This window comes from Aspergillus bombycis (genome assembly GCF_001792695.1).
Source record: "Aspergillus bombycis strain NRRL26010 chromosome Unknown contig00018, whole genome shotgun sequence".
Taxonomy (NCBI): Eukaryota; Fungi; Ascomycota; class Eurotiomycetes; order Eurotiales; family Aspergillaceae; genus Aspergillus; species Aspergillus bombycis.
The window spans coordinates 315,821-327,480 of record NW_019170020.1 but is presented as its reverse complement, the minus strand read 5'-3'; the positions used below and the strand labels follow the sequence as shown (position 1 = coordinate 327,480).

General features: G+C 51.3%; 2 protein-coding genes across 2 annotated transcripts; both read left to right on the top strand.

Annotated features, from left to right (window-relative positions):
- Positions 1–702: 702 nt before the first annotated feature.
- Positions 703–1,791, top strand: ABOM_002912 (HVA22/TB2/DP1 family protein; the record flags this gene model as incomplete). Its single annotated transcript, XM_022530042.1, has 3 exons — positions 703–731; positions 835–984; positions 1,044–1,791. The coding sequence occupies 3 exons, from the start codon at positions 703–705 to the stop codon at positions 1,789–1,791; spliced, it is 927 nt and encodes a 308-aa protein (XP_022391855.1).
- A 2,919-nt stretch (positions 1,792–4,710) lies between these two features.
- ABOM_002911 (putative eukaryotic translation initiation factor subunit eIF-4F) lies at positions 4,711–9,762 on the top strand (the record flags this gene model as incomplete). The annotated part of the gene is made up of 5 exons (XM_022530041.1): positions 4,711–5,358; positions 5,675–8,977; positions 9,043–9,126; positions 9,179–9,558; positions 9,618–9,762. The coding sequence occupies 5 exons, from the start codon at positions 4,711–4,713 to the stop codon at positions 9,760–9,762; spliced, it is 4,560 nt and encodes a 1,519-aa protein (XP_022391818.1).
- Positions 9,763–11,660: the final 1,898 nt, after the last annotated feature.

Here is an 11,660-nt window from a genome sequence, read left to right as displayed (position 1 = left end):
TGCACTGACGGGTTTTGTTGTCGTTGTTTGAAAGATTTGACACGTAGTAGTATGACCTGGAAGCGTAGTCAGAAGGATGAATATATGACACCAAACCAATTTCCTGCGGACAAGTTTCAGCAGTTAATAGCAAAGCAACCACGTTGCTTTCGACCAGCAACACCTGAGCTTCATGCCATATATACGACTGTACGGAGTAGACTCTTACCTGCTAGTATATCGTCCGGATAAACTTTTCCCAGGCATTTAACTAACCTTAAATCATGACGTCAAGCAGCGTGTGATTCGCTGCGACTCGTAATCCCGGAAATGGGAAGGTTGCCCTAATCTCGTCGATGGTTCTTCCAGCTCCATCTGCTAAACTTGTAAGAGTAATAGTGGATGGATCACAGTAGGGCTGATCTCCCTTTAAGGCAACCACCATTGTGTCGTGCTGGCCTTTTCTTTCTTTCTTTCCCCTAACCACCCGTCCTTGACAATCATCTTTCTCCTCTCCTCTCTTTTTCTAGTTGCCATTGCGGCTGGCCGCTTCTTAGTCCGTACTCAGCCGGTCGCGTGAAGCCTCGCCGATCACATTTCTTGCCCCGCAAAAGCAAAGGTTTCACTGACCGCCAAAGATTCTACCAAACCCTTGCCAACTCATTCACGTCGGCCACGTTTTAAGACGTCTCTAAGCAAGTGAAATATTCTCCGTCTGCCATCATGTTTGGAATCATCGCCGATTTGTTGTCGTAAGTGATATGACCCCTATTTGCGGGAATCCCGGAACTGTGGTTCTATATCTCCCGAGACTTTTCTGCCCGTTTCCGGAATGCTAACGGGATTCATGCGTAGCTCGGTCATTACCATCCTCTTCCCCATTTTCGCTTCTTTCAAAGCCCTCCGCTCGTCGAACCCCTCTCAGCTAGCACCATGGCTGATGTATTGGGTGGTCCTGTCGGCCATCTTGATGGCTGAGTCCTGGACGGTGTGGATTTTGGGATGGTATGTTACTTCAACCGGAACTCACCACGATACAAATGTCTAATACACATCCTCTACAGGCTTCCGTTCTATAGCTGGATCCGTCTCTTCTTCTTTTCCTATCTGGTTCTGCCACAGACTCAGGGTGCCCAGATCCTATACCAAACTTACGTTGACCCGTTCCTGGCCCAGCACGAACGAGAAATTGAAGAGTTCATCGGTCGCTCTCACGAGCGTGCCAAGGCGCTGGGCCTCCAATACTTTTACCAGGGGCTGGACTGGGTCCGCGAGAATGTTTTCCACCTGCCCGCCCAACAGGCGGCCCCTCCGCCTCCGGCGACCGGCCCTGCTGCATACGCTCAGTCGCTTCTCTCCCGGTTCAACGTCCCGACAGCTGCCGGAGGAAATGCCCCCGCCCCTGCCCAGGGTAACGACTGGCTCTCGGCCATTGGCTCTGCCGTGGCATCCATGACTTCCACCGGTAAGACTCCGGAGGCACGAGCGGAGGAACTCTCGGCCAGCGGCTCCTTCTTGCCCCGTGACATGGCCGGCATGTCTCGCGATGAGAAGGCCAAATACCTCTCAAACCAGCAGGATATGTTGGAAGTGCTGCGCAATGCGTTGGCGAAGGAACAGCAAACCCTACACGGACGAGACGATGACCTCGCGCACGGTTCGTCTTTGAGGAAGAACCGTAGTGACAACTCGTTTGATCATATCGAACCCGAGGATATCCGTGATCGGTCCACCAGCAGCAACTGGGCGTCTGGTATAGACTTTGCGGCGCGAGCAGCGGAGGAATTGGCTCGATCCCGCGGTTCTCATTAAGCGTGATCAGGCTCTTTCGCGCTTCTCTTATCTTTCGGTCTTTGTTTTTGTATTTGCTGGCTTCAAAATGGGTTGTGTGTATGCAGGATAGATGGTCTGAACAATTAGAAACGAGAATCTTAACTGGTCGAGTAAATTTTTCTTCACGGGTAAAATGCGCCTTGCCGCAGTGGTCGGAAGCGCTAGCGAGTGGGCGCGTATGCAGAACCATATAGAGAAGTAAAATCAACAGCCTCGTCATGACATCCCTTCAGCCCGTCATTCCCCTGCGGCGTCTTCACTCTGCGGGACGGTGCTCTTCCTTGAGTATTAGTTTTTTCTGCCTAACTACCTAGCGTGCCTTAGCGCGCCAGTCCTATAAGAACACTGCTGATCAGTTACGCGATCCATAAACCTTCACTTCAGCTGCAGGGCTTCAAGAATTCTCTCTCTAGAGTCATGGACCGACTTTAGCAAATCGTAGCACATCTCACCCCGACCAATATCACCACGGAGTCCCTCCTAAACACCTCAAAACTACTGGTCAACCATGCGGTGGACCAAGCATCCCAGGTAGATTGGACAAATCTTCCTCAAAACACCGCGCACTATGTTTCGGAGAACCCGAAGAGCGTTCTCTGGGGAGCGGTGCAAGCCGGGGCCTTTATCTGTCCCGGGATGATTACTGGACCTCTTATGCACGCCGTTGGATTTACGAGTGCTGGACCAGCTGCTGGTATAGTTTCCTCTTTCTCCCCTAATTTATATATGTATTTTTTGGTCCTGCCCCAGTGACCTACGTTCCATCGGAGATAGCAGCTGCTAACGCATTATGTGATAGGCTCGGTAGCTTCATGGGCACAGAGTCACATAACACCTATTGTTGGACAAGGGATCTTTGCGCATGTTCAGAGCGCTGCGATGAATGGGTATGGACGCGCTATTGTCGATGGCGTGGCTCGGGGTATGGTTTTGGCGCCACGAGCTGCGGCCGGGGCATGGAGGTACTTTCGGGGGTGAAAACATTTCTATTGATAAGGGGTGTTTCTCAGGCAGTGCAAGGGCGATTTTGTGGGTTTTTATAGTAAATATTGAGGTTGTTTGCAGTAGATTGACATGAATGGTTGCTACGAGGTACAATGAGAGACGGCTTCCAGCTACAAACTATATGTTTTTGCCTGGGTCCATAAAAGTACAATAGATCTTCGACAAGGACCGTTCACTAGCTGAAGTAAGGTTTCTTTTAAGGTTTCTTTACAAGAGATAGTAGATACGAACCCAGACTGCACCATGACAGGCTGTGGCAACCAGGATGATCTTGTGTATCATGCTATACTAGGCTATAAATAAATATTCAATCTGCGGTATCAACTCTGCTGCAGGGTGGCTGCCCAACGCCCCCCCATAGCTTCAATCAAGCCTTGCAGGAAGATGAGACTACGACGCCCGACCCTGCTTTTTTAGCTAATCTCTTGTGACTATTGAACAGAAGTCGGTGAAGTTGGGTGTACGCGTTGGTTGTAGATGGGCGGCGTCCATGGGAGAAGGAGGCTGACGAGTCAGTGACTTTGGTACACTAACCCCGTCTCGGTTTAAAGTCCGGTTGATTGGGTGACTGCGGATCGTGGCAATTCACGCCTGAGGTGTCTACAACCCATTTCACGAGCCTCTTGAATGGAGGATTTCCTGATGAAGCTCCACTTGGCAGAGATCGTTGGACCGTGAGAGGTACCAGTGCGCTCTGCTTGGGCCAATTATTAAAACAGCATCTAATTCACGGTCCAGAATCACAGCCGGAAAGAAAGAGTAGGCAATAGTTAGCTGGATTGGAATGGTTGGAATAACTGAACCGACAAAAGAACAATGACTGCTGAATAAATTGTGAATGCGTGACGGCTTGGCGCTGTTTTTACTCGTCCGCCTCAACCCGACTTGCTCCCGATCGGGTAACCAGCCTGGTTTCTGTATTGTTCGGTCTGAGAGTTGAATGTACATCACCTCTACTACTACTAGTACTATTAGTTCGTCGTAGACTAATGGTATTGCTCCGTTGCTCCTGCTGGTTCTCTCTTCCCTGACATGGAGTGGGGATGGGTATTGTGGTATGTATTTTTGGTATACGGAGTACTCGCCGATCCTTCTCTCTTCCCTTTTGCCATTCCTGTTGTTGGAAAAGAAGAAAAGAAGAAAAGAAGAACAATAATAATAAGAACAATAATAAGATAGGGTGGAGAGAATGGAATTCCTAGATTCACCTTGATTGTCTCTTTGAAACAGTTAGAATATAATAAAAGGAATCATTAAGAGGTCCATCAGGAATACCGCCAGTTTGGTGTTGTTCATATCCACTGCCAGCATTGTTGGTATGGTGTTTTCCGTACGGAATTGGTATTTTTATTTTGATTTTTTTATTTTACGTTGTCGGTCTCGCTCGTTTCCACTTTGAGCAGTAAAAAAAAAAAAGCACCACCAGAACAGAAGGAAAAAAAGAGGGAACCAGCGAAATCTTTCCCAACTTCTTCTTTTTCTTCCCCCCTCTTTGGAATTTATTATCCTTTTTCCCTTTTTTTCCTGCTTTACCCCAGGATTCCTTCGTCGTTTACCCACGACGTTTGTTTTTCATTCTCTTGATCATCAGAGAATCTTTTTTTTGTGTGTCGGTGGTTCTTCTTCCCGATACCTTAAAAAAAATCTTTTTATCCTCCAAATTCCGTGGGAGAATAAAATTGGCATCTATTTGATGTGGGATCTGGAGTGTGTTCGCCTTCTGCTGTAACACGCTTTGACATCACCCACACTACTTTCTTCTTACTATCAAAACTCCTTCCCGCTTATCTTAAAACTTTTTTTTCCCTTCCCTTCTTCCTCTTTTCTTTCTCCCCTTCCCCTCCAAACCAAAAGCGCTTTTGTTTTTAACAACTCATTTCACCTACCTGTCTAATGAGCTCGATCCCACCAAAGTCAGGCCTTCAACCTCAAGGACAGAGCACCTCTAACCAGGCCGCCTCTCAATCTACCGCTCCTGCAACCTCTGGGAATCCCTCTTCTCAGCCGGCTGCGACCAAGTCCTACGCCAGCGCCACCAAAAAGTCCGCGACGGACTCGACCGCCGCTCCCGTCACCGTGGGCGGCTCATCGCAACATGGGAAGTCGACCTCAGTATCTCCTGTGAGCGGCAAACCCATGCAGCAACCTCAGACCCCCGGCGTCACCATCGTCAATGGCGCCCCGGCTCCTACCTCCGCACAAGGCGACCACTCTCGCAAGCCCTCCGTGACCATCACCTCCGCCGGCACCTCAGGCTACATCCCCAACGGGGGCCCCAGCAGTCGTCCCAATAGCTTGCAGTTTGGCTTTGCGGCCAACCAGCCAGCCTCACCCAATATGGGTAACCCAGCCGTGCTGGCCAACCAGCCTCAGTCCGGTTTGGGTGTCAACCCAAGTGCGAACCCCCGTGTTACCTCGCCTCAGACTTCGCCGTCGCCTATTCCTCAGCCCGCCTCGAGCGGTGGCCGGCCACCGCCGTCGTCATACCAGGCTCAAGGTAATGTTCCCAACTTTGGCAGCTTCGGTGATGCAGGTGATAACGTAAGTCCCTTCTCTTCCTTCTTCCCTCGTTGTAAACTTTCGGCGGTATCCGTTTGCTTTCCTTTTTCCCCAATCTTTTTGTGAATCTATTTTGTGACGACCTTTGCTCTTCTCTGTACCGTGTTTTTTTTTGGTTTTTTTTTACGACACCATAGACATGGCATGGAGAGAAGGACAGAGAGAGCGAATTTTTTATTTATTTTTTTTTGTGATTTTATGCAAGTTGTTGAGCTTAAATGCGGGTGATATCCTGGGATCTATTTTTCTCTTGGCACACCCTGGAAACTTTCGGGATTAATAATAATCGTCCCACTAGCAGGCTCGTCCGTCACAAGCCCCCCTTGGTCCCGGTCCTCAGTCGACACATCTGCGTCGCGAATCGTCTCAGTCGACACACAGCGACATGAGTAACCACATGGGCAGTGGCCCCGGTCGTGGTGGTCATTACCATCAGGGTGGCCGTGGCCGCGGATACTCGCAGTCGAATTATCAGGGCCAGATGGCCTACTCGCCTGGTCCCAGCTTCCGCACTCCCAACCAGCCCCGGGGTGGTATGAACCCCCAGTACCATCCACCCAACCAAGCACGCCCGATGCCGCCGTTCCCTAACTCGCCTCAAGCCAACCGCAGCCCAGCGTTGGCCACTGCACACCCCGCGACGCCGCAAATGAGCACCGTCCCGATGGGACCGCCCCAGCCCTACGGCGCTTATCCCCCACACATGGCACACCAATCTGTGAGGACCCATTGTTATAACAGACCCCCTCGTCGTGGCGGCCCCCTCCCCAAGAGGAAGCCTGGTCCCCGAGTCTTATCTTCCCCCAATGCCCCCCCTCCCCATCCCTCTATCTCACTTCCACCGCCCAATCTGGCGCCAGAGAGCGGACAGTTTGAACACTATCTAACGTTGATGAAATCGAACCAGGGCCCTTACTTTGACCCCAACTATGGCTACTACCAACAATACCCCATGCAGCAGTTCATGGGTCCCCCCTCGTCCCCTCAACCGCGTCCCGGAATGCCCTACAGCCCGCAAGCCCCCTACATGCAAGGCCAGTACCCCCCTCAGCAGCCGCCTCAGGCCATGTCTCGCTCGCCCTCGCAGGTGTCCAATGACCGGCCCGGCTCCAGCTTAGGACATGGTCAGCCCCCAGCTGGTCCTCCCGCCTCCGGCCATGCGCATACCGCCAGCCGTCCCTCAAACAGCCCCGCTCCGGGCGTGCAGAACTTCGTCATCCCGTCGAGCAAGAAGAGTGCCATTGTCATCAAGGACCCTGGTAGTGGTGCGGTGAAGACATTCGAGAAGGCCCCGGCGTCTCCCGCTCATGCGACCCCGTCTCCCGTGAAGTTGGCGACTCCGACCGCCACGCCTCCTCCTCGCAGCAGCAGCGGTGCGGACCACACCCGGACCGACTCCAAGGCCGCCAAAACCGATGAGGAAAAGAAGCAGGAGCTGAAGGATGCTGTGCGCCAGAAGATCGAGCAGGATGAGGCCGAGGCCCGCCGCAAGAAGGAGGCCGCAGAGACCGAGGTAACTCGCCAAAAGGAAGAAGAAGAAGAAGCTGCTCGCAAGAAGCAGGAAGAAGAGACGGCCCGCAAGCAGAAGGAAGAAGAGGAGGCTGCACAGAAGAAGGCTGCCGATGAGGAAGCCGCGCGCAAGGCCCTTGAGGAACTCAGCCTGAAGGACAAGGCCGAGGATGCTAAGCCCGCTGCGGAAGAGTCTTCCAAGGTCGCCGACCCCACTCCTGCTCCTGCTGACGATGATGAAATTGATTACGATGCTATCGAGCGGGAAATGGCCGAACTCGAGGCCAAGGAAGCTGCCGCCGAAGCCGCCTACTATGCCAAGAAGCAAGCTGAGAAGGAGGAGAAGGAGCGTAAGGAGAAAGAGGAGCGGGAAGCCTACGAGGCCAACATGAAGAAGGCCGAGGCCGAGGCCGAGGCTCTCGAAGAAGCTCGGATGAAGAAGCGCGAAGCGGGTGAGCAAGAGACTTCGAGCAAGGATCTGTTCGCCTCGCTCAAGAAGGGAGGATGGGCTGCGACGGAATCTGGCGAGCCCGCTGAGAGCGGAACCGCCACTCCGACTTCTGATGCTTCAATGGGTCCTCCCGCCAAGCCCGCCAGTGCTGGCAAGCGTGAGAAGCCTGCTGCGCTCAAGTTGGAGACCAACAAGGCCGTTGAGCCTCCTCAGCCTAGCGCCGCAATGAAGTCTCTTCACTCCGCTCGTCTGATCGAGGACCTGAGCCAGGTTTCTTACCCTGCCTCCATTGTGTCTCCCAACCCGGCTTTGAATGCCAGCGCACCCGCGGATCGCAAGTTCCATTACAACAAGGAATTCTTGCTTCAGTTCCAGAGTGTGTTCAAGGAGAAGCCATCCGTCGACTGGGATGCCCGCGTGCGTGAGACCGTGGGTGATAGCGACTCCTCTCGCCCACAGTCGGCTCGCACCCCGATGATGGGTGGTCGCAACACTTCCCGCTCCGGCATTTCCCAGGGATTCCAGATGGGCAGCTTCGGCCAAGCTGCGTCCCGGCAGAGTCTGCCTCCGGGCTCAACCTCCGAGCAGCGCTTTGCTCTTGCGAATGCCGCTCGTACCGCTTCTATGAACAACCCATTCGGCTCTTTCGGACGCGGACCCATGCCGATGGGCTCGCCTGCGCTCAGTCGCACCAACTCTGCGAACCCCATGATGCCAGGATCTCCTCGCCCGGGCTCCAACCGTTCGGGCACCCGCACCGGCAGCAAGCGCGAGAAGCATCAGGCCAAGAAGGAAGAGGAGATGGCCAAGTCCATGCCTCTTACTGCCGGAAAGGAGGTCGCGGCGCTCCAGGTTTCAACCACCGGTTGGAAGCCCCGCAGTGTGGGCCAGACTACTCAGCCGGCTGCTGCTGCCCCTGGTGCTGCTTATCTGGCTCCCGACGTGGTCCAGCGCAAGGTCAAGGCTGCTTTGAACAAGATGACTCCCGAGAACTTCGACCGTATTTCTGGCCAGATCTTGGAAATTGTCTCTCAATCCAAGGACGAGTCTGACGGACGTACTTTGCGCCAAGTGATCCAGTTGACCTTCGAGAAGGCCACCGACGAGGCTCACTGGGCCTCGATCTATGCCAAGTTCTGCAAGAGCATGCTTGAAAGCATGAGCCCAGAGATCAAGGACGAGAACATCCGCGACAAGAACGGTAATGTCGTTGTTGGCGGTAGTCTGTTCCGCAAGTACCTGCTCAACCGTTGTCAAGAAGAGTTCGAACGTGGCTGGAAGGTTAATCTGCCTCCTAAACCTGAAGGCCAGACTGAGGAGGCTGCCATGATGTCGGATGAGTACTACAAGGCTGCCGCTGCCAAACGTCGTGGTCTGGGTCTCGTCAAGTTCATTGGTGAACTGTACAAGCTTGGCATGTTGACAGAGCGTATCATGCATGAGTGTTTGAAGAAGCTGGTTGACTACGAAGGTGTTCCTGACGAAGCCGAGGTGGAGAGCTTGACCAGTCTGCTGCGTACCATTGGTGCCAGCCTTGACGCCTCTGAGAAGGGTCACACGTTCATGGATGTCTACTTCCAGCGCATTAACAACATGGTGCAGATCCAAGGTCTGCCCAGCCGACTGAAGTTCATGCTCATGGTAAGCCCCACAAGATCCCCATTCACGATAGACGCATATCTAACACACCCTTTTCTTTTTTTCAGGACATCATCGATTTGCGTAATGCCAAGTGGAAGTCCAAGGACGCCGACAAGGGCCCCAAGACTATCCAACAGATCAGAGAAGAGGTACGTGTATCTTGGCAGTGTTTGGTATGCTTTTCTCTAACCGTCATTGTAGGCTGCTCGCGCGCAACAAGAGGCCGAGATGGAGCGTCTCCGCCAGCAGGCTAACCGGGGTGGCCGTCCCAATATGGGCCGTGGCGATGCTCGCAGCTACTCTGGCTATGGCAACCAGGCACCTCCTCCGGATTACGCCTCCAGCAAGGTCGGCAGTGACGACCTCCGTCGCCTGCGTACGACTCGCAACACCAGCCAGCCCATGTCTTTTGGTCCCTCTAGCATGCTGGGCTCTCGCAGCAGCAGCGGCCGGAAGAACCTTGGCCCTGGCGGCAACTTGGTTCGTGGCAGCGATGATAGCGCTGCTAGCAGCCGGACTGGAACCCCCCCTGCTGGCAAGAAGGAAGACAAGGAAGCTGCGTCGTCGATCAACGCATTCAGGTAAGCTTCGAATCACACTCATCGTCTATTTTTGAAATCCCCATCTGACTTTGATATAGTGCTCTTGCTAGCTTGGAAGACCGCGACAACATGGCTACTTCCCCTCCTTCCAACCCTACCTCCCCTTTGCTAGCCAAGTCACAACCCGCCGTTGAGCGCCGGCCATCCAAGACCCCTTCCAAGGACGGCGAGGAAGCATCATAGATTCTCTGGCAATGATAATGAAAATTATTCCGTTTCTTCTGGAAAGATTTCCCACTTCTTTTTCTCTTTTTGTTGAACCTTATGCCATGTTATTCATGTCACATGCTCATTCCTCCTAATCTTCTCGTCCATGATTTCGGTACCCGGTTGCTTATACACTCTTCCGTTCCCATCCATTGATTGGAAGAGGGAGGTGCTTCCGACGTTATAATGTACAATGAATGTTGTGTTTCAAAAGCGAAATGCCATAATGAAGGTGGGGCTTTTGAAGAATCTAGCGAGATAGGTTGGCTTGCAGGGATGTCTGATATGTCCTCTTTGTTTTTCTTGTTATGTCCTTTGCATTTCAATACCCGGAGTTGCTTCAGCAGTTTTCCGTCCCGGACAAGCGTTGACACCGACGTTTGACCCAACCAGGACAAGACTTTCTCACGGCTACTTGTTTGTCTCATGCCAGGCATGATGTAGCTTATGTGTTTATTTCTTTCCCCCTGTCGTTTTCAGTCATCTTTGTATGCATTGCATCTACACTGGTTTGGTGTGTGCTGGCGATGTCTGCTTCATCTGCTATGATATGTCTCTCTAAAACCCTTTGCTAGACAAAAACTTCGTTAGAAAAAGTTTCCCTTTTTTCACTTCAATCACTTTCTATTCACTACCTTCCATACCATGCCCTCGCGGGTGATGATGTGTCCATAGTGTTCTGCCGTTCCTGACTGTATTCCTCAATTGGTTGATGATATCCCCGACGTCAAGTCCCTCACCAAACCGAAAGTCATCAATTGAGTTCTGTCTCCGTGTATTATCTAGCCCTCGATCAAAGGTATAGCATCTCTCAGCCTTGCTGGTAATCATCTACCTGTCTACATCGTAAACTCATCGACCGGTTCTTCCCATGCTACACCCTATAAGTGATCCTATATATATATTTCCTAAGAATAACTGTCTCGTATTCATCCCTTATCTATATATATATTTCCTAAGAATAACTGTCTCGTATTCATCCCTTATCTATATATATGATAACCCTTCGAGACTGAGAGGATTATCATAGACGTAGTATCTATCCACTTCAAAAAGCTTGAAATTTTTCTTTTTCTTTTTGCACAGTGCAGAGTAGCAGGTTTCCGGTTGTTTGGGTAGATGTTGGTAATAAATATGTTTGATTTTTGGGCGTTGCTCGATTTCATATATTTCAATTCTCGGAATAAGATAAGAATACGAATATGAATATGATTGAAGCATATTATAATAACGCGTCTTGTATGGTGTCTACTTCATGGAGTGTTTGCCAATCTTATATATTTGTTTGTTTTGGTGGTTAATGTCAGCTTCGGAAATATATTCTCTGGTTGAGAATTTTGGTTTCTATTTTCTACTTAGGTTGGAATGAGGGTTTCTCTGGGTTATTTCTTTCTATGAATTGAGTAGTTTGTCTGTTTATTGTTAATCTATCTATGGTTTATGCATAGACGCGAGATCTATTCATGCAGTCCTGATGCTGATGCTAATGTTTATGCCTTGTCGGTGTATGACTGAGATTATTGTATTGGAGTGGGGTTTGAGGTTGAGCATCGGGGTGATGAATCCCGTTAATCGCTGATTAGTTGAGGCTTGTAGTATACTCGGTTTGATGATGGACAGTGCAGCCATCTTGTAAGCGGGACTGGTCTCTATGTGAGGAAGTAGAGACGTAGTCAGATATACACAGAGTGGCCCGTTGAGAGTAGAGATGGTGTGCATGCTTCCTTTGTATAGAGTGATGCATCGGCCTGATGTTCATGTAGTCATAGAATTCCTCTCCATTGTAGCTTCCAGCTATGTAGCGAGGTTATGACCTAGTTGGCTGATGGTGTGATGATATGATTCCTATCGGAAATATAGGGCTGATACCCTTT